We start from the raw sequence: 23,646 nt of genomic DNA on the forward strand, positions 1-23,646 counted from the left end.
AAGGAACCCCCGCTTAGGACAATTTTTGATATATTTATTTGAGATTAACACACTTGGCACAAAGTTGCAGCTTCCATCCTCTATGCCCCCTACTGGAGATTTGCTAACGAAAGAACTTTTTTTTGAGACTCTTAGAGAATTTAGAGAGCAGAATTTAGAAACCCTCAGAGAATTCAGAGAGGAGATAAAGAAATGTAATGCAGATTTATATGATAAGCTTGATACTAGGATTGCTAAAACAAAGGATGATATGGTGGGACTTGTAACTGTATTGACAGAATATGTTTCTGGAATGGAAGATAAGCTAGAGGTTCTTGATGAAGCTAACACTAACTTGACATCCAAAATTGAAGTGGTGCAACAAAAAGTTGAAAATGCTGAAAAACAAATTGTTATGATACACTACAAACAGATGGAGCTTGCATTAAGAGTCAGGGGGCTGCGTGAAAACGAACAGGAGAATTTGAAGCAGATTTTCTCAGAGGCTTTTAACCATCTGGTGGGAAGACCGGGGATCAACTTTGACTAGCAGATCGAAAAAATTTACCGTACTAACTCTTGGATGGCAAAACAGAGGCAACTCCCTCGAGATGTAATTATATATTTTACTACAAGAGAGTTTAGAAACATGATACTACAAGAGTCTTATAATACAAGGCTTCAAATTGGCGGACAGGACTTGATTGTCTTCAAAGAAATACCACCCCAAATGCTAAGAGCCAGGAGAGATTATGCTTTTCTAGTGGAAGAACTCAGCAACCGTCAGATACAGTATAGATGGGATGTACCATTTGGTATCATAATTACATTTCATAAGCAAAAATATAGTCTCAACTCTGTAGGGGAAGCCCGAGATTTTTATCACAAGACCCTGAAGGTGGGACATCCTGAATTATCTGGATCTGGAGAAAGACTACGAGAAGGACAAGATAAACAGCAAATCACACAACTACCAGACAAAACGCACCATTTCCTCCTTCCGGAAGGGCAAGGGACCAGAGAATACAGATCTAGCCATATGACTACCAGACGAATGGGAAAACAAGGCATATTGCAACAACCTCAATAATCATCGGCCATTTATCAAGGAGTTATGGTCTGAACTCTGCACAGAAGAGAAAGAAAATATCTCACTATCTCAAACAGTTCGAGAACAATATAATTTGTCTGCAAGAAATTCATATCAAATCAACTGATCCAAAATATCTGTTCAACCCCGAACTTGGTCAATATTTTGTGACCTCTGCTACGGAAAAGAAAAATGGTATAGTTGTATACTTAAGAAAAGATATTAAGGCTGAGTTAATTGAAGCAGATCCCTTTGGAAGATATATCGCATTAGACCTAATTCTAGAAGGGAAAAAAGATTTGATGGACAACTTCGAATTGAGAAATGTTTGGCGAGAAAGAAACGCAGAGGCATATGACTTCACCCCCTTTTTTTGATGGACATCAATCTCTTTCAAGGATTGATTTTATACAAAACACTAATGATTTATTTTCTAGGGTGAAGAAGACAAAGATTGCGGCGAGGGTCCTCTTGGATCATAACCCAGTCTGGACGGAATTGGGAAGGGTAGTGCAGGCAAGAAGATCTTGGAGGTCGAATGAGAGTTTATTTAGATATGAAAAGTATATTAATGATTGTAAAAAATTGCCATCTGAATACTTTGTTCTGAATATGAATAAGGGTATATTCATGGAATTTGTAGGAGATGTAAGTATAGCATATATGAGAGGAGTACTGCTGAATATAAACAAAATACATAGACATAAACAAGGGCAAAAACGAAAAGAATTGGAAGAGGAAATCAAAAGAAAAATTTGAAATGTATCCAAATTGTGTTATAGAGGGAAGGAGGTACAAAGGGAACAAAATTAAGGGTTTAGATATAGACAGATACTTAGATAAAGAGATAATGCCCCTAGTTAGAGAAGAGTACAGGCAAAAGTTGAATCAACAAATAACCTCTGGGGAAATCCTGCAGGTAATCAAACAACTAAGATTAGGAACAATGTAAACTGCTTAAAGTTTGTGTAATGGTAAGAAGCTGAGTTCAACGCAGAGATTTTACTGATTATTATTTTTTTAAAAAATTTCCTTGATTTTAATATATCTTAGACTGTGCTTGATAAAAAGCTATACCGTGTACGGGCTCTGGGAAGTCGGGGGGGGGAGGTGGGGCCATAGGGGGGAGGGGGGAGGGGGGAAACGTAGTATGTGCCAGATTTTAAAGTAACATGATTGCACTTGTATACTGTTGCCTTTTTAATTCTAGTGTAAAAATAAGAAACTGAATATATTGATAGATAGTAGAAATACACCGAAGGGAGGAGCAGAGGGAAAGAAGAAAGAGGGGTAGAGAGGGTGGGAGAGAGGATCAGAAGGAGGGTATGGAAGTGAGGGAGTGTATTGGGAGAAAGGAGTGATAGAGGGGGAGGGGAAGTAGGAGAGGGGAATGTTGGAGGGGAGAAAGGAAAGTTGGAGGGGGGTGAAAGAAAGGGTGTATGGAGTGTTGAAGTGGTATATTGGTTTTGTATTTTGGGGAGTATTTTTGATAAGGATGTTGTGTTTATTGTTCAATGTTATATGGCCCCGGTCAGGCACAGTATATATGTGACTGTATGAAATGAAAATGAAAATAAAACATATATAGATTGAAGAACTGGTCACTTATAACTTCAAACTAAATTGTCCCCCTATGACCCAGTTTCAAAATTGTGGCTATTACAGTTCCCTCATTTTGCCCTTATGACCAAGAGCAGGAACATTCCGCACACATATCCCTCTGGGTTCCTGTAGCCATTTAGCCACCCGCAGCCTGCTCTGGCTAGGTGCAACATATGCAATGCTGGCTTTTAGTTTCTACCCACCCAGCAACTCAGACTTTTTGGACTCAACCTACTCCTGGGCCCAAGAGCATCCAACTTAACTGTCTGGGATTTTTGTTTGTTTTTGTCTTTGCCTTTTTTTTGCAGCATTTGAGTGTGGAGCCCAGCCTGATACAGGATCAGCTTCCTTACAAGGGTAGCCTCATGGTAAATTCACAATACTATATCCACCCTAGATTTTCTCACAACAACACTTTAACACCTGATTTGGCAATGTGACCTGCACTAATGGGAAGAGGGAAGAATCTATACTTTAACTCTACAGAATATGTCAGAATTAGTTAGAGCTGGTTTTGCTTTCATGCTGGGCCAAAATGATGTACTCAATAAAGTATGGCATTAACAGATTGGCTTGTCTCAATTTTGGTGGCTGATTGGGTTTGTCAGTTGGAACCTTGACATTAAACTAGCTCTCCAAAAACCAACCAATTAACCTAGGAGTCCTGAGCTCCTGCAGCTGGTTACTTTCCATTTACCTCTGGAAGAGGTGCAAAGACTTAGGGAATATGGCAGGAGCGCAAAGGAGAACAGGCAGCTACATCCAGAGCAGGAGTGATGAAGGGATATGGTTAGGGTTAGAGAACATCATACCACCCTGTCTTCCTCCCTGTTCAATAGTGTAGGTGTCACAATGTATTCTATTTAGTCCAACCAATCCTTCCTTTCTTCTCTCCACCCATCTTCCTTCTTCATAAAAGTCGAAAAGGATAACAAATTGTAAGAATAGCACCACCAGGAAAATATTTATTAATATCCATTTCATATGATTTATTTATTAATAAAGTTTATTAATCTGTTTAATAAAGAGTAAAAAATCTGGGTCATTTAAGTTGTAGGGAAAAATGCTAATAGTGGATTGAATTTAAATCCTAGTGAGAAAGTCAACAAATCCTCAGGGATCTCTGAAAACAAACAATAATAAAAATGCCAATAGCGAAACTAATGCAACACATTAATGTCCAATTAAAGGATAGGTGTTTGTTACTGATTAGCAGATATCTTCTGATTCTGAATACATGTCTCAAAGATAAATGAAAATGTGGTGATTTCATGAATTGGTTAAAGATTCTTGTTTCTCATTAGATTTTGTTTACTATTAAGATTGGGTCTCAATAAGATAATGTAGCATTTTGGGAAAAATATGCAAGCCAAGAGACCAGCCCCAGAGGCCAAAATGGAGAAGATCTCCACAGCCACCATGGTCTTCCCTTTGGTGCTTAAGTAGGTAGGGAGGAAAGTAATCCAAACACTGCAAAAGACCAGCATGCTAAAAGTAATGAACTTGGCTTCATTAAAACTATCAGGCAATTTTCTAGCCAAAAAGGCTACAGTGAAACTTACAAGAGCTAAAAAACCAAGATAGGTGAGGACAGCATAAAACATGGAAGTTGAGTTTTCATTACACTCCAAGATGGTTTGTCCTACCAAGGAGTGGAAGTTCAAGTTAGGATATGGGGGAGAGGTTACCAGCCAGGTGGCACAAAGGACTGCTTGGATGAAAGGACAGCCTATGACAATGGAGTTGGTTAGTGGTTTTCCTAAGAGTTTCCTTGAGATGTTCCCTGGCTTAGTGGCCCTGAAAGCTAGAACCACCATGACAGTTTTTGCCAAAACAGAGGAAACTGCAAGGGAAAAGAGAATGGCAAAGGAAGTTTGTCGTAAGAGACAGGTGAAGTTCCCAGGTCGACCAATGAAGAGTAAAGAGCAGAGGAAGCAGAGCAGGAGGGAGACCAGGAGGATATAGCTGAGATCTCTGTTGTTGGCCTTGACAATTGGTGTATCATGATGTTTAAGAAAAATCACCAGGATTGAAGATGTGGTCACAGAGAGAAAAAGAGCTAGAGAAGCCAAAGTATATCCAAGGGTGTCCTGATAGGTAAGGAAGTGTATCTTCTTGGCAATGCATTGGTCCTTGTCCTTGTTGGGATATTGGTCTTCTGGGCAGGATTCACAATGAGCAGCATCTGAAATCAAGACTCGTTGTGAATTTCATGGTGAATTAATAAAGGCAAATCATCCCATCCATATTGACAATGCTGGGAATATGCTAACTAGAAAAAAATGGATCTGTTCTCTGTCTCACCATCTCTACTTTCTGCTTCAAATCTAGTTATTCCATTTTTTTTGCAGGGAAGGATTAGCAGACATAGGTAGATGGATCTACTGTTTCTCCAACAAGCCTTTGAATATCCTGGGAGATTGATAGTTCTGAAAGAAGAACTATCCTTCATCCTCATTAGAAATTAAAGCTGGAATCTTACATCCCATTCTTTCACAAAAAGATCGAGAGCCGGTTTTCCTGATAGGATGTAAAAGTAGGAGTAGAGAGTCTAGTTGGGACCTTCTTGAATTGTGCCCTCAAACTAACCTGTATTAAATTTCTAAGAACAAGAAATGTGGCCTTTAGAGATAATAGCTTAGATTCATGAATAAGAGGATTTGGTGAAAAATATGAATATATTGAAGCAGATAAATTCGAACACAAATGATAATAAAATTAATCACTTTTTCCCACTGAATGGCTGGAAGGTCAACATTTGAATGCCCTACCTGTCTGATTAGAAATGGTTCCTTCCGGACAAGAGTCACATTGGTAGCAGCAAACCGGCTCTCCCTCTGGAACTCTTCTCCTCCCTCCTGCCTGGCACCTCTTCATGCCACACCTGGCAAAGGGCACCGTCTAAAAAAAGAGAATAGAAATACAGTAAGTGGCCCAAGCATAGAATGTGCTTCATTTATCTATTTCTACATTTCTGTTTTCATCTTTAGAATGTCTTCAAAGGAAATGGTTTTCCAGGGCCTACCAGAGTGATAGGCTCCAGGGGAAATTCAGGCCAGTGGCAATCCTGACCCATGAATGGATGTGGAGATCATGAGACCTCAAAATGCAAAGTGACATGGAGCTTTTCTGAAAGAAAGAATTGTGAGGATCCAACTGAATGGAAACTGTCCATGGAAAACATTCTTGCCTGCTTTAATGGCATCCTGGATTTCAAGCAGGAGGTCTTCCCAATCTTACCCCATCTTGGACATTTCAGAAGTCAAATCTGAAATGTGTTAAACCAGTTTTTTCATCAAATCCCTGAATTAAACTGTTTCCCAGTGAAAAGGATGCTACACATCCCCTGAAGTGAATGAATCCTTTGCTGAATTTACAATTTTTCCTTCCAGCTCACCTTTGTGACCCAGATGATCACACCAGAGTTAATGGTGAAATCTCGTCCTGGGGAAGCCGTGGAATCCATTTGCCCAACTTTTATGGGGACAAAAGATTGATTGGGGAGGAAAAGCCAGTTGAGAAGATCATAACCAGAAGAAACGAATCCACTTTCTGAGAAGGAGACTTCCTCTCCAGCACTGTTGTTGAACTTGACATTCCTCAGATAGAGAAGAATCTGAAAGAAAAAAGACACCCAGATTAATTGGCTGAATTCTGAATCATAATGTGATGGCCATCAGCCTAAGTGATGGGTCTGTATATTTGAGAAGCTAAATCAATCAGAATAGAGCTGAAAGGGATCAGGTCTTTTAGTCTAAACCTGCTGCTAAAGCAGGAGACCCTATACCATTTTAGTCAGGTGGCTGTCCAGTCTCTTCTTAAAAAATTCCAGTGATGAAGCACCTACAACCTCTTGAAGAAAGATGTTCCTTTGCATAATTTTCCTCACTGTTAGGAAGTTTCTCCTTAGTCCCAGGTTGCTTCTCTCCTTCATTAGTTGAAATGAGTTCTCTTTGTGGAGATTTAAGCAATCAGAAGTAACATCAAATATTCAATTCCATCCCCAAAATGATGACACCTTCTCTTTATCATTGGGCATATGTATCGTGGCTTCTTCAATTCCAGTCGTATAAGAATGATAGCTACATACAAACATTTTAATCTATATTCCAAATTATATTGTGTAGTTTTCCTCTGTGACACTTGGCAAGCAACATTTTTTAATGGCAAATGCATTTTAAGAATGATTAATTTTTTGTCCTAATTGCTTGGTGCTCTCTGAGTGTGTTTTTTTTCCTTGCAGACATTTCATAACCTAAACTAGGTAACACTGATAGTGATATCACTCCCTTCTAGCACTGATAATGCTATCTAGTTGGGTCATGAAATATCTGGAAAAAAAAAACCTCAAAGCGCACTAAAGACCCTTCATTTCAAACTTGAGGTATAATAGCTCCTTTATTAGTAAATACTTTCTATCACAACATTGTACAATTTCACTGACTTTCTCTAGCTGATGGTCAAAGAGAATGAAGATTGAAGAAGTAGATCTGACCAAGAGGGGCCACGTGGAAAGTTTATCCTGCCCTGGTTTGTCACTTCATTGTCCAGAGAAAAATAATGCAGCATTTGATGTTTTAAGACAACTGCTATTTTAATCTCTTCTTAGATACATTCGTAGCATACAGATATTTAATCAGTTATTCAAGAAATGCATATGGGAAGCTTTCTTTCTAAGGATCTGTGGACTAGACAAAGAGTCACTGAGATTACCTGCCATGACTGAACATTTGAATTTCTCTTTTCAATCCTTCTCATGGCTGCTTGCCCTCTGGATCCATTTATTGCCTGTAAAGCGTGGGCCACAGCATAAATGGCATTGTAGATGTTGTAACTTTCACCTTCCATGCTTGTTTCAAAAATGTAAGAAGGTAGATTCTGTAAATTCTCCTTTCCCGTACATGGTTTTACCCTCTTTGGAAGGATCCTGCCTGGTTTGTCCATCATGCAGCCAAACAACCTTTCCCAACACAGCAGGAGAAAGACGTCCCCTTGTGGCTTCAGGGGGTCTAAAGACAGGAGGAAATGACTGAATTCTGAGACGTCCCCAGTGTGGTGCCTAAAATGCAGAGCCCCATGGAAGGGCTTTACTACTTTCATTATATTTTGATTCTTTTGCACACTAGGTTTCCAATGGGAAGTTAAGACCCAAACTTTCCAGAATGATGTCTTTCTCAAATGTTCATGGACACCCATTGCTATCTGTACATTTGTAATACTATTGGGGTCTCCAAACAGAATAATCACTTCAGCTTTAGACCATGTATCCACACTATGAAGTAATTTCAACATTGAAGTATGAAGAAAATCCAATTTCATCATTTCAGTGAAGGCCAGGCAGATCTCCTTCTCCTTCAGCATTGGCATCAGAGATGAGATGAAATGTTCTCCAATGTTACTGTCAGGGGCCAGAAGCCCAACCCAGTTCCAGTGGAAATACAGGAGTAGCTGGATTAAACCCTCATACTGAGGAAATTCCTTGGGATTAATCCAGATGAAGGAAGGATAAACTATTCTGTCTCCCTGAGTGAATTCAAAGCCAACGCCTAGCTGGAGAAAATGAGATTTTTGGTAAATTTTAGGTGTCACCATTATGTGGATTATTGTCGCACCTGTTTGGCTGGCTCACTTTGAATGCAAAACTTACTTTTTTTGCCTTCTTGGGAAGAAGGATTACATATTAGGAAGAAGAGGTTATCTATTTTCTCTGGAGATAACATCTCAGAAGCCAAGGGAACCATACTGCACTAAAAGGATGGTTAGACTTTTATGAAAAATATGCTTGGAAGAAATTTGTTTTGGAAAGTATATCATTTCAGATTTATCTAATTATCTATTACTCCTGAATTCTATAAAACCATATCTTGATGCACAAAATATAAACATATGTCCCCAAAAAAACACCTTTGTTTTCCACCTTTGGCTTCTCTGCTTTGTTGTTTGTCTATCCAACACTATATCCAATATAGTCCCCTTACCTGTGGGACCTTGAAGATGCTGAAGATGGAGGCCATCTGCCTTGAGGATCTGGGGTTAAGATCTCCAATGACAGAGAGCGGAGGGTCCTGACTGTCACATTTGTAACCTGGAACCATTTGGCCTCGGGTGGAGAGCAGGGAGAGGCTGATTATGGAAATCTCCATCTCAGTCTGAGCATTGCTATAGATGTGGAAGCCAAGCGTGATGTTGGGGAGGAGAACCAGATCCTTGTTGACCTCTCTGACTGCAAACACCAAGGCTATGAACTGCTGGTAGTTCTTGGGTACCACTCTACAGTAAGGAAATCATTGGGGAAATTTTAAGGAAAGCTTGTGTGTGTTGATGGAGTTTATCCTGCTCCCCTCCCCCCAATGTTGCTTGTAGCAGAAAATCACAAATTCCATTGGGTTAGTTTTATTGTTAAGGCTGTTTCCTGATTAACGGCCTTGACAGAAAAGAGAAAATCCTGCGCATCCATATCACAGATCATTTTATACCTCTCTATTGTCCCTCTCCTCCTCACTTTGCTCCAGTGGGTATAGTCCAATTGCTCCTCTTCCACCCTAATCAATGTGGTCATTTCTTGCAGCAGCTTTCTTCTGATCTGGCAACCATTGCTGAGTACAAGACTTCAGTGCAGGTCAGAGATCTGATTTACTGAAGAACATTATTCATGAGCAATCCTGATTCTGAAACGGAGGCACTTCTTCAAACTTCTCCACAGTGTCAATGCATTGATTTCATCTTTGAGTTTTGCATCAGGATTTTCTGTCCAAATTAATATTGTAAGTCAACTTATTCACTACGCTAGCACAGTTTTTAAGATGTTGTCATTCCTCCCCTTTTTAGTGGTTTATTTGCTTCCTGTTCAAGAGTCCTGGAAAGATGGAGAATTCTAGCCTATTTCATGAGTTTGGTTCTTTACTGAGAAAAGTACAATGATCTGAACTATGCCAGGGCATTGCAAACATCACTAGAACAAGTATTTCTGAAAATAGTCCCTGAAAACAAAGCAAATCAAATAATTACTTACGTCTTTCCCCTTTGGCTGAAACTTACAAAATATTATCCAGAAGTAGATACGGGGTTTTTTTAAAGGACTGGATGTCGAATTTATGGATAGTTCCCAGGGGAAAATTCCCACCAATAATGAAATCACCAGGCCTGTAAAAGTCTCTTCTCTTTTGTAAAGTGTTTTTCAACACACACCCAGGTTGCATCCTCTTAGCAATAGTTGGAGGCAGGAGCCAGAAAAGCAGTAGCAGGAGAGGCAGCCCAGTCATTCTTCTCACATTTCCTCCTGGATCCAAAATCAAGAGGTTATGGGTTGCTATTTTTTTTTTTTTTTGCAGAAGTTGAATTGCAGGGAGTCCTTGAAACCTCAACAGAGCTTTAGCACAAGAGACATAATATGTGCTACCTGGATGGCCCCAAGCCAATTTATGTGCAACCCTGCTTCCTCTTACCTGTGTTTGGTTTATGACCAAAGCGGAATTGAAGGCCAGATGAGTCTCAGCAAACCCAGGAGTTGGCTCTTTGCAAGACAAGGCAAGGTGACATGCCCTGCACCCACCAGGAAAACTCCAAGTATCTAATTTAAAGCAGCTTTTATCTTGGAAAAAATTTTTGTGTAGAAATCCATAGGGGATGCATTAGAAATTACTGTTTGATAATTGCATGGAAAAGCATTTGTCCTAGTTACTGAGTAATAATAGCTGCTCTTCATACAGCAGATGGAGAAAATGAGTTTGGGTCTCTTGTTGTTAATCCACAGATCAGATGCAGTTGAGAGTCAAGGTGAAGTTGGGTATTTGAGTTTTATGAAACTGAGCATGTGAACACAATATGGAGTTTGGCCTCTCCCATAATTTTTGGATAGCATAGGTGTTCATGGCGCATGATGGCACTTGACAATCAATTGTACTCTAGTAAATCTGGGCAATCATACAACACTTGGATGGAATAAGTGGTTTATAAATACCAACTTGGCGGGTGATGAAATTGGAAACTAACTCATTCCATAGAACTTAAAAGTTGGCAGGAGAATCTCTCACTGCATTAGGCTAATTTAAACTCTATAGGAAGGTTATCCAACAAGGAGTTGGAATCATAAAAGTTTGTCTGCTGTGTTTGTCTTGGGAAGCAGCTCTTCAGAATTGTGAACTGGTGTGGGAAAGATACCATCACCCATGGCATTGTCTTGGGTAATAAGAATGTGTACATGGTGTTATCTGATTCTCTCCATTCTCTGTATACTTCCCATTCAGTGTTAGTTGGAGCAGAGACATTGAGCCCAAACCTCTGATTTTCAAGATATCTCAGTGAGTCCTTCTCATTTCAAAATCAATGACAATGTTCAATTATACAACCACTGGTTGATCAAGCAAAGTTATCAATCTTTTGTCCTAGCATCCGAAGCCTATTGAATGGGGAGGAACAGTCACCATTTCAATCCTAGTAGAATCAAGCTGCTGTGGATGATGGGTCCTCCCAGCTCTGGGAACATTGGAGCTTTGGTCTTGTATGACATTGCACTGAGTTGCTTAGGACTGCTGTGCAATCTGGATGTCTTCCTGGACTCTCGGCTCCTCTTCCAAAAGCAGATGTTAGCTATGGTAGGTTTATGTAAAGCTTCAATTTGTTCAAAAGGATGGATTTAAACTGTGGAGAGTCTGAACACCCAAAAATCAACAAAGAAGATGGAGGCAAGAACAAAGATTGGAAGCAGAAAGTCTCTCTTATTGGGATCACACCCAGGAATGAAACTGGATCAAGCATAAATTCATCCTTGAGGCAGATGTTTATCCTGCATCTCTCAAGGAGGCCATGGCTAGCCCTCTCCTCAAGAAACTGATCTCAATCATACTGGCCAATTTCCATCCAGTATCCATTATGCCTTCAATACGACATCTTTGCATCTCGCTGTTTAAAGAAATTGCACAACATTATCAGAAACTCTTTCCATCCTGCTTACAATCCTTCTGGCAGAAGATACAGAACAAAAACTTGGACCAAATGTCTTTTGAGTAGTTTTTATCCCAGAGCAATAATTGCACTCAACAATGAACTAAAGGGCCACCATCAGTGAGCTGTTGGACAGCATTACCTGGTCTGGGTTGTGGGTGTTTGGATGGATTAGGGGCGGGGAATTTTTGGTGGGTGGGGGTGTGTTTGGGGATTGTCATGTGTGTTAGGCCTGGTCTCTGGGTGTTATGTGGATTTCATTGTATGGGTGTACTGTGTATATACATACAATGACAATAAAGTAATTCTAAATCTATTTTTTTATTTATCAATCAATTTGTTGTAGTCCACTGAGTGTCCCTGTTTTCTGGCAGCATTGCCAATGTTACAAATAAGAATTTCAAAAAGTGTTTTTTGGGTCCTTGGGTCACTGATGAATGGTAGGATTGGGGATACTTCTCATATCTACACTTTTACCCACCCTTTCCCCCCTCTCTCTACGCACCCTCCCCAATTTAAAGAAAGAGGTGTTTTCTCTTATGAGTGGCAATTTGTAGAGATTCTCAGTCATCCAGGTCATGGTTGTCCCAAAGATGCTTTTTCAGGAGGCAACTGGACTTTCTTGGTTTTTTTTTCTTTTGAAGACATTTCGCTTCTCATCCAAGAAGCTTCTTTAACTCTGACAGGATACTGAGGGATGGAAGAATTGATATTCTTTTGAAAATGGCACTCTAGGCTGGAATACTGAAATGTGCTCTACATGGGGCTGCCCTTGAAGAGCATCTGGCGACTTCAGCTAGTCCAGAATGCGGCCGCGCGAGTGATCATGGGCGCACCACGGTTCGCCCACATAACACCGATCCTCCGTGAGCTGCGCTGGCTACCTGTTGATCTCCGGGTGCGCTTCAAGGTGCTACTTACCATTCATAAAGCCCTCCATGGTAGTGGATCTGACTATTTGAGAGACTGCCTTCTGCCGATTACCTCTCCTCGTCCCATCAGATCGCATAGAGTAGGCCTCCTCCGAATTCCATCCGCCAGTCAATGCCGACTGGCGACTACGCGGAGGAGAGCCTTCTCAGTAGCAGCTCCGACGCTTTGGAACGATCTCCCCGTGGAGATGCGTACCCTCACCACCGTCCAGACCTTCCGCACAGCCCTCAAGATCTGGCTACCCCGTCAGGCCTGGGGATAAGACCCTAATCTCGCCCCACCCGAATGCTGAATGAATGTTGTGTTTTAGTGTTTTATTTTATTATATCCCACATTTTCTTTTTGTGTTTTGTCTTGCACTCCCTTCCTACAAATTGTAAGCCGCCCTGAGTCCCCTCAGGGAAAAGGGCGGCCTATAAATGTCAAATAAAACTAAAAAAAAAAAAAAAAAACTTTTGAGTGGCAGTTCTGACATCTAACCATCAAACTATCAAACTGGATATTACACCTACTTGCAAATGGCCATTGTTTGAACAAATGTACACACCACCAAACAATAAAAATAGCTATTGTTAGGGAGGAAAGGAGCTGATGTCGTGACAGTACGACATGCGATGTCAGAGCTCCGATATCGCAGTTGACACTTTTGCCACTGGATGGTTCATTCAGACCTAAACCATCCTGAAGAGATGGTGACAGGGAAGAGTACGTCTTGCTGATCTCAGGGACTCTACAAAGTCCCTGATTGATCCAAGAGAATCTCTTCTTGCCAGCGACAATAAGCACAGCCTCAAGCTGCTGAAGTCAGTACAGCTTGGCAATGGGAGGAAAGCGGTAAGAGAAAGTGTGTCCATCTGATGTTGAAATGTTATTTTTATAAAAGACTGCCCAAAAAGATTGAAGTTAAATTAAAATGGTAAAGAAAAGGAAATAAGTGGTGAAATTAAGCATTATTGGGCAGTGTGTTATTTTTTTTTCCCCTATGGATGGAAATTTTGTAAATATTTTTTACTTTTTAAAGTGGAAGTATCGGATTTTCTTCTTCTGTTTCTTTTTTTTACCTATGGATTAAATCTTTTCCTTTATTTCTACAATGCTGGTTGGTTTGGATTTTTTCTTTTTATTTTGTGTCATTTAAGAATTTTGTTTCTTCTAAACCTGAAACATAAAGAAGATATAAAAGGAATATAAAGAGGGTAGTAATCTTAGAGGGAAAAGAAGTTACACTGCCACTTGGAGGTTGGAGGTTGAGACCTGGAAACATTGCTTTTTCTTTTTTCCCTTTGATCGTTTTGACCTTGCAGTTCAAAGGCTTCAACTTGTTTATAGAAGAAATAAGGAGAAGAGCATGGGTTGTTTACATAGGTGCTCTTTGGATGCTTGTTGGTAGCTGGAAAGAAGTGAAAACAAAGATTTGTTTTTAGACCAGAGTGACAGTGTTTACTAATTGGAAGGATGGCATGGCATCAAAAAGAAACCATAACATTACAACAGATTATGTTTGAAATTCAAAAATTATTAGAAACAACAGAGAGAATTGAGAAGATATGGGAAAATATTGAAAATATAAATTGTAATGTGATAAAGCCTGATGGAAAAATGGAAGATATCCAGCAAATGGAAAAAGTGGACGCTAGAGTCCCAAAATCCAAAGGGAAAAAATGAACAAAGAGGCAAGATAACCATGGATATTGACAGTGAACTGAGTGTGGTTGGAGATGGAAGAGTGGATAAAGGAAATGGAAGATAGATGGAAAGGTGCTTTACTCCAGATTTCAAGCTATAGAAGAAGAAAAAAGAGAAGAATTGATGGATTTAAGGAGATAAACCTTGCTAAAAACACTACTGATAACCAAAGATAAGCTGATTAAAGAAGCTGATGGAGGGTTTCAAGATTTTACAAGATATGCAACAAGCAACAAGTTGTGAAGAGAAATCCAAACAAATTTGATTAAGGAAATAACCAGAAGACTAATTCCACAAATGGCAAAAGAAATAGGACTACACTATTAATGGAAAGACACAGGTTGAGATATGAAAATTAATAATAAAACACTAGTTAAATTTAGTTAAAATTAAAGCATTATGTTAAAAATGTAGTGATATTGGATAGAGTTAAATAAATAATTGATAATGATAACAATGTATACATACGTATTGGTTTGATAAGAGGAAATTTGGTGTAAATTTTAAATGGTGAAAAGGAGGGAAAAGTAAGTTAAACTTAGTCAAACTATTGTTAAATAAATGACTGAATGATAATAATGTAATAATTTGTATTGACATGATAAAAGGGAAATTGGATATAAATTGTAAATAGTGATTAAGAAAAGAGGTCTAAAAAATTTGTTATCAAACATAATTAATTTTTATTTTGAATGTGTTCTAAAGATATAATGTGGCTGGATGATATTGAAAATAGATAAGGGAATGCCATTATGAGGTTTTGTTTTAAATTTTGGAATGTTTGTTATAAAGGGACGTTAAAACAACTATAGTCATATGAAGGATGAGGTATGATGATAGCAATATATATATAAATATATTTGATGTAAAATATGTAACTTGATAGGAATCATAGGTGACGACTGTGGAAGGGATGCACGAAAGTTCTTTGTAACCAATTGACACACTTTCTACAATTTGTAAGGGAAGATGATTTTAAGGTGTTTGTGTTTATTCAAAAAAATAAAAAAAAAATTTAAAAAGCTATTCTTTTGGGAGGCCCCCTTTAACTCCCTCCCACCATGACGGTCTCCTGCTAACATGTTTATTTTTCATCAAGTTCATTCCTCACAACAGAAAACCCTTATGATTGATAAATGTATCTTGTCTTTTGATGTACACTGAAAGCATGTGCACCAAAGACAAATTCCTTGTGTGTCCAATCACACAGCCAATAAAGAATTCTATTCTATTCTATTCTATGAAAAATTTAGCTTTCTCAATTAAGTTAACAGAAATTAAAATAGTGTGGTTCATATAAACACTATACCTTTTTAGAAAAAAGGTAATTTCAGTAATCTATTGAAACAGACATTCTTAAAAACACTAATAGTAAACACAATACAATATTTTTTTTTTACAGCAAATCAGATTTATAAAAGAATAACTGACATGTCAGAAAGTAATAATAACATCTTTACATTATTATCATTTATTTCCAAGTTGATCATGAGGCCTCTCTGGAAAGAAATGGCATTAATGAAAAATAAAAGGATGGGTGTTTTGTTGCTGATTATTAGAAATTTTGTGATTAGCACATCACTTGATTTCCAATTATTTAAGGAAAAAGCATCATTTCTCATTTCATTTATTTTAAAAATCAAAAATAAGAAAGTCAAAATTAAACATACATCCCCATATGCATCAGAGATTCTTATGTCTCATTATATTCTCTCTACAATTCAGACTGGGTTTAAATAGGATAATGTAGCATTTGGGGAAAAAGATGCAAGCCAAGAGACCAGTCCCAGAGGCCAAGATGGAGAAGATCTCCACAGCCACCATGGACTTTCCTTTGGTGCTCAGGTAGGTGGGGAGGAAGGTAATCCAAACACTGCAAAAGACCAGCATGCTAAAAGTAATGAACTTGGCTTCATTAAACCTGTCAGGCAATTTCCTAGCTAGAAATGCAACTGTGAAACTGATGAGGGACAGGAAACCCAGGTAAGCAAGGACAGCATAAAACATTGAAGCTGAGCCTTCATTACATTCCAAGAGGATCTCTTCTACCAAGGAATGGAAGTCCAAATTGGGAAATGGAGGAGAAGTTGCCAACCAGGTGACACAAATAACTGCTTGGAGCAGGGGGCAGGCTATGACAATGGAGTTGGTCAGTGGTTTTCCTAAGAGTTTCCTTGTCCTGTTCCCTGGCTTAGTGGCCATGAAGGCTAGAACCACCATGATAGTTTTTGCCAACACAGAGGAAACTGCAAGGGCAAAGAGAAGGGCAAAGGCAGTTTGTCGGAAGAAGCAGGTGAGCTTCCCAGGTCGACCAATGAAGAGGAAGGAGCACAGGAAGCAGAGCAGGAGGGAGACCAGGAGGACGTAGGTAAGATCTCTGTTGTTAGCCTTGACCATTGGTGTGTTGTGATTCTTACAGAAAATCACGAGAACTGCAGAGGTGGTCACAGAGAGAGAAAGAGAAAGAGATGCTAAAGTGTATCCCAGGGTGTCTTGATAGGAAAGGAAGTGGATCTTCTTGGCAATGCAGTAGTCCTTGTCCTTGTTGGGATATTGGTTTCTGGGGCAGGGGCTACAACAAGCTGAGTCTGAAATCAAGATTCAGTGTATACTTTATAGTGAATCAACAAGGGCAAATCATCTATCTATACTGACAATGCTGGGAATGGGTTAGCCAGAAAAATGGATCTGTTCTCTGCTTTATACTTCAAATTCACCCATTCAAACCATTTTGCAGGGAAGGGTTAGAAGACATACTGTAGGTAGATACATCTGCTCTGTCTCTGACACATCTATGAATTTAGTTTAGTTTACTTTATTGTCATTGCATCTCATACAATGAGATTGAATGCCATCTTCAGTGTACATGATACATTAAAAAATAAAACAAAATCACACACTCTTCACATTTTATACAATTGAATTGAAAACCTCTGATATTGCATTAATATTGCACTGTATAGTAGAATTCAACATTGTTACTGCACTGGGATAGAAGCAGTTTTTCAGTCTATTCGTTCTTGTTTCTATTATCCTGTACCGTCTGCCAGATGGTAACAGTTCAAAAAAACGGTGCTCAGGATAAGATGGATCTTTAAGAATGTTTTGAACTTCCTTAAGGCAGCAGGAGCTATAAAGCTGTTCAAAGGAGGTTGAGAGGGCAATGATGTTAACCTTCTGGAGTGCTGTCCAGTGGTTGGTTACACATTTCATTACTACTGCTAAACCACATGCTTGTGACCTCTGTGCATATGTTCAGCCTTCTGTGCATGTGCTTTGCTCGGAACGCACCCTCCGCACATGCACCCGGTCTGAAAAATGTGCCTAAATAGGATGGCATAGAGCCGGGGTGGGTGGGCAGGCCCACCCATGATTTCTGCTACCAGATCAGATAGAACAGGTCCGAACCAGCTGAATACCACTTCGGGTGCTTCCTATCTGCCACTATGCAATTGGCAAACCATACACAACCATGGAAATACTCTTTAAGGAACAGCGGTAGAAGGTCACCAGCAGTTTTTCATTTAGTTGTTGTTTCCTGAGAAGTCTCAAGTAGTATAATCTCTGCTGGGCCCTTTTGACCAGTGCTGCAATGTGAACACCCCAGGTTAGGTCTTCTTTTATGATAAAACCCAGAAACTTAAAACTGGCCACTTGCTCCACTCGGTCTCCATTGATAAGCAAGGGCTGGATGTCTGATCTATTCCTTCTGTAGTCCACTACAAACTCCTTAGTCTTATTGGTGTTAAGGATCAAGTTATTGTCTCCACACTATGAAAGCAACTGGTCCACCTCATCTCAATAAGCAGATTCATCCCCCTTCCTCCCGGAGATGGGTCCCAACACTGAGGTATCATCTGCAAATTTAATAATAGTATTACTGGCATGAATGGGAATGCAGTCATATGCATAAAGAATATAAAGGACTCAACACACAACACTGTGGTGTACTAATGTAAAGAATAAGAGCTGAGGAGATAAGATTACCTAATCTGACCCTCAAAGAGCTGCCAGAAAGGAAATCCATAATCCAAATTTCCTGGGAGATCGAGTGTTTTGATAGAAGAAGCAGGTCCTTAATAAAAATTAAAGCCATTTTTGACTGCTTCAGTGTTGCCACACTGGAGGTGAGGGATAGGGTGGGGGAATTTTAGATAGCTGCGATTTTGTAGACAAAACAAAATACTTTCTCTTGGGAACAAAGGACATTCTCACACATGGTCAGAGGAAGGTGGAGTGACGTTACCAGACAACCAGACAGCATTGTTATTGGACCATGTGACTGATTCTTTTGAGAAAGTGACAAACGTTAACTTTTAATTAGGTGAAAACTGCAGAAACCCTCAGAGTAGGTTTTCACCAGTTCTGTGCCAATAGAGCCGAGGTGGCACAGTGGTTAAATGCAGCACTGCAGGCTACTTCAGCTGACTGCAGTTCTGCAGTTCGGCTGTTCAAATCTCACCGGCTCAGGGTTGACTCAGCCTTCCATCCTTCCAAGGTGGGTAAAATGAGGACCCGGATTGTTGTTGGGGGCAATATGCTGACTCTGTAAACCGCTTAGAGAGGGCTGAAAGCCCTATGAAGCGGTATATAAGTCTAACTGCTATTGCTATTGCTATTGCTATATGATATATCCAATAAAGCTATTTGTCAGGGTTCCAAATAGCATCCAAATATAAATCAGAGTCCTAGACAAATTGTTGCTCAAAGTTCCAATTTATTAAGAGAACCACGTTGGCACATCTGGGGAAACCTGAATATGAAGGCTTCCCGGTTTTCCCCACCCGGTTGAAAGTTCAAGATCTTGCCCCCACACCCACAAGTCCATCACATGGTTGAATCTTCCACTGCCATTCTGTCACCTTCCACACATCCAGTTCCGGTCAGGTGCAGAGGTGCAAAGACAAAGGATGACCTTGGCTTTCTAGAAAGAATGTTGTTATGGCTACATATCATCTAACTCTGTACAATGCCCCCTCCCATTTTCCCACAATAGAAAATGCATGGTAGAATAATAGAAAGTGTGGCAGGCCTGAGATCCAGAAGAAATTATGGCTGCAGGCCTGACACTATTCTTTGAGGAATCTACCTGCCTCGGATTTTGCTTGATATGAATGTATTATTTGGAAGCCTGACAGCAACCTGTATTAAATTTCTGAGGAGCAAGAAAAGTGACCTGTAAGGTAGTACGGTTTAGATTCATGAATTGAGATGGTCTGGTGAAAGGTATGACTATATTGAAGCATATAAATACTACCAAAACTGATCCCAAAAATCAACCTTTTTTTCCAGTTAATGGTTTCCTTTATCCTGGAAAATCTACATTTAAAGGGTGTCTACCTGTCTGATTAGAAATGGTCCCTTCTGGACAAGGGTCACATTGGTAGCAGCAAACCTGCTCTCCCTCTGGAACTCTTCTCCTCTCTCCTGCCTGGCACCTCTTCATGCCACACCTGGCAAAGGGCACTTTCTAAAAAAGAGAAGAGAAATACTGTAGGTGGCCTCAGCAATGAACATTCTTCATTTATTCATTTGTGCATTGCTTTTCCCTTCTTTAGAACCTCTTCAAAAGAAATGGTTTACCAGAAACCAGGATAAGCTCCAGGGGGAGTCAGGCCAATGTAATCCTGACCCTCCAATGGATGCTGGAGATTGGACCTGGGACCTCAAAATGTAAAGAAAGGTTTGTGACATGGAGCTTTTCTAAAAGAAAGAATTGTGAGGATCCAACTGAATGGGAATGGTCCATGGAAATCATTCTTGCCTGCTTTAATGACGTCCTGGGTTTCAAGCAGGAATTCCTCCCAATCTTACCTCATCACAGACTCTTCAGAAGTCAAATCTGAAATGTGTTATACGCAAAAGCAGGTTTTTCATGAAATTCCTGAATTTAACTGTTTCCCAGATAAAAAGATGTTATGCATCCTCTGCAGTGAATGAATTTTTTGCTGAATCTATAACATTTCCTTCCAGCTCACCTTTGTGGCCCAGATGATTGCATTGGAGTTAATGGTGAAATCTTGTTCTGGGGAAGCCATGGAATCTATTTGCCCAACTGTCACAGGGACAAAAGATTGATTGGGGAGGAAAAGCCAGTTGAGAAGGTCATAACGAGCAGACACCAATCCACTTTCTGAGAAGGAGACTTCCTCTCCAGCACTGTTGTTGAACTGGATGTTCCTCAGATGAGGAAGAATCTTAAAGAAAAAACACTGTATTACCGTATTTTTTGAACTATAAGATGCACCAAATTTTTGAAGAGGCAATTTTTAAAAAAGTAGGTAGGTAGATAGAGAGGGAGAGAAAGAGAGAGAAATACAGTAGGGAGGGAGGGAGAGAGAGAGAGAGAGTAGTTAGGTAGGTAGGTAGATAAAGGGATAGAGAGAGAGAGAAATAGAGAGAGAGAGAGAAATACAATAGAGAGGGAGGGAGAGAGTGTGTGTGTGTAGGTATGTAGGTAGAGGGATAGAGAGATGGAAATAGAAGGAGATGAGAGAGAGAAGGGAGGGAGACAGAGAGAAAGAGAGGAGGTAGGTTGGTAGATAGAGGGACAGAGAGAGAGAAAGAGAGAGAGAGAGAAATACAGTAGATAGGGAGGGAAGGAGAGAGTAGGTAGGTAGGTAGGTAGGTAGGTAGATAGATGATAGATGATAGATAAATAGATAGATAGATAGATAGATAGATAGATAGATAGATAGATAGATAGATAGATAGATAGATAAAATGATAGATGTATAGAGAGAGAAATAGAGAGAGATAGAGAAATATGGTAGGTAGCAGTGATGTGCAGTCAGAGGAGGCAGGGGAGGCAGGGCCTCAGCACTGTCATCATGAAAAGAATGCATGAGGAGGCGAGAGAACCATGTGCCTCATTTAGTCTATCTTTATTATCACTTGAGAAGAGTTAAGCAAGGGTTAAAAGCCGAAAAATTCCTTATGTAGATGAGGTATGTGGTTTTTTCAAATAAAAGGCATGAATAGCCTTGGGGGGGGGGGCTTGCAGACTGCTCCTGGTGGGTGCAAAAATGAGCAAAAACAATCATTTTTTTGCAAAAATAGGCCCGTTTTTTGTCAAAAAATTGCATGCATAGCCTTATGGAGGCTTATAGAGTGCTGCTGGGGGCTGGGGGGGGGGGCAAAAAACACCCAAATAGTCCATTGCATCCCCACATTCTCTTTGTTGTTGGATATTTGTATCATGGCTTTTTCAATTCAAGAATCTTTCAAGAATGATAACTACTTACAAACATTTTAATGCCATCTTCCAAATTACATTGTGTAGTAGATACTTGGCCAGTTACATTTTTAATTTTATTTGGACTCCTAGTTTTGCAAATGACAAATGCATTTGAGGAATGATTCCATAATTTCTGAGGGATCCTTGGTGCTCCCTGAGCCTGGTTGTTTTCTTGCAGACATTTCATGACCTAAACTAGGTAACATTCAGTGATATCATCCCCTTCTAGCACTGATGATGCTACCTAGTTGGATCATGAAATGTCTGCAAGAAAACTACCAAACTCAAAGAGCACCAAGGACCCCCCCCCCCCCCCGTTTCAACCCTGAGTTATAATGGTCTTCTTTATTCGGTAAATACTTTCTATAATAACATTGTACAATTCCACGGACTTTCTCTAGCTGATGGTCAAAGAGTACAGAATGAAGAAGTAGACCTGATCAAGTGGGGGCCATGTAGAAGGTTTCTCCTGCCCTGGTGTGTCATTTCACTATGTAGAGAGAAATAATTTAGCCTTTGGTGTTGAAAAGTCTGATGAATTTCAGATCAGGAACCCTTTAGGACTACATTGAATTCTTCTGCATATGCTGAAGTTGAAGAGACTTAACACAATAAACCAAGCAGTACAAGAAAGGGCATATTAAGAGAATGGCATACTAAAAAAATGGGGTGGACACACAAAAAAATTCTAAGCCACAATAACCTAAACCAACATTAATATGAATTGAGTGTTTTTTTATAGATTGGATTCAGGCTACCTACTGAGAGAAAACCAGGAGGTTCTGCAATGCTGACTAGGACTTCAACTGAGCTGCTGAAGCATCTTCCACAAATGCACTCAGATTAGGACCATGTTGGGCTCTTCTGCATATGCTGAGGTTCTAAGAAGCTTTACCCAACAAACAAAGCAACACAAGAAATGGCATCCTCTCCGGCAACCATTGATGTCCTTCCAGGGACTTCTAGGAAGATCTTTGCTCTTAGGAGCAATCAGTTGGGTTTAATTCTCTTTTTCCCCCATCTGTCCCTTTTCAACAAAAACCTCTCACTTAATTCAAATGACAGTTTTCAATAATTGCTATCTTAGATACACTTTACATATAGATATTTAATCAGTGAAATAAGAAATGCATTGTTTTTACCTAGACAACTACCTACCCTTAATCTGATCTGTGGATCAAATAAAAAGACCGAGATTACCTGCCATGACTGAATATTTGAGATCCTCTTTCCAAGCCTCATCCTGGCTGGTTTTGCTCCAGATCCATATATCGTGTGTAATGCATGTGCCACAGCATAAATGGCATTGTAGATGTTGTAACTCTCACCTTCCATGCTTGTTTCAAACATGTAAGAAGGTAGATTTTGTAAATTCTCCTTTCCTGTACATTTCTTCTCCCCCTTTGGAATGATCCTGCCTGGATTGTCCATCATGCAGCCAAACAACCTTTCCCAACATAGTTGGAGAAAGACGTCCCCTTGTGGCTTCAGGGGGTCTAAAGACAGGAGGAAATGACTGAATTCTGAGACGTCCCCAGTGTGGTGCCTAAAATGCAGAGCCCCATGGAAGGGCTTTACTACTTTCAAGATGTCATGACTCCTCAGCACACTAAGTTTCCAATGAGAAGTTAAGACCCAAACTTTCCAGAATGATGTCTTTCTCAAATGTTCATGGACAGCCATTGCTATCTGTACATTTGTAACACTATTGGGGTCTCCAAACATAATAATCACTTCAGCTTTAGACCAAATGTCCAAAATATGCAGTATTTTCAACATTGGAGTTTTAAGGAAATTTGATTTCAATTTATCAGTGAAGGCCAGGCAGATCTCCTTCTCCTTGAGCATTGGTGTCAGAGATGCGATGAAATGTTCTCCACTGTCATCTTCAGGGACCAGCAGCCCAACCCAGTTCCATTGGAAATACAGGAGCAGCTGGACTAAACCCACATACTGAGCAAATTCACTGGGATTAATCCAGAAGAAGGAAGGATAAACCATTCTGTCTCCCTGAGTGAACTCAAAGCCAATGCCTAGCTGGAGAAAGTGAGATTCTTGATAGAGTAAATTTTAAGGGTGACTATCATGTAGATTATTGCCCCACCTATTTGGCTGGCTCACTTTGAGTGGCAAGCTTAATTTTCTGACCTTCTTAGGAAGAACGATGACATATTAG

General features: G+C 39.9%; 2 protein-coding genes across 2 annotated transcripts; both read right to left on the reverse strand.

Annotated features, from left to right (window-relative positions):
• Positions 1 to 3,951: 3,951 nt before the first annotated feature.
• LOC116506751 (vomeronasal type-2 receptor 26-like) lies at positions 3,952 to 8,263 on the reverse strand. The gene is made up of 4 exons (XM_032214650.1): positions 7,385 to 8,263; positions 6,069 to 6,287; positions 5,261 to 5,273; positions 3,952 to 4,856 (listed from the first exon to the last, which is right to left on the reverse strand). Exons 1-4 carry the CDS (start codon positions 8,261 to 8,263, stop codon positions 3,952 to 3,954), a joined length of 2,016 nt encoding a protein of 671 aa, XP_032070541.1.
• Positions 8,264 to 15,916: 7,653 nt separating this feature from the next.
• On the reverse strand, positions 15,917 to 22,901 carry LOC116506761 (vomeronasal type-2 receptor 26-like). The gene is made up of 3 exons (XM_032214663.1): positions 22,671 to 22,901; positions 20,212 to 20,430; positions 15,917 to 16,759 (listed from the first exon to the last, which is right to left on the reverse strand). Exons 1-3 carry the CDS (start codon positions 22,899 to 22,901, stop codon positions 15,917 to 15,919), a joined length of 1,293 nt encoding a protein of 430 aa, XP_032070554.1.
• Between the last annotated feature and the right edge of the window lie 745 nt (positions 22,902 to 23,646).

This window comes from Thamnophis elegans, chromosome 1 (assembly GCF_009769535.1).
Source record: "Thamnophis elegans isolate rThaEle1 chromosome 1, rThaEle1.pri, whole genome shotgun sequence".
In the NCBI taxonomy this organism is placed as follows: domain Eukaryota; kingdom Metazoa; phylum Chordata; class Lepidosauria; order Squamata; family Colubridae; genus Thamnophis; species Thamnophis elegans.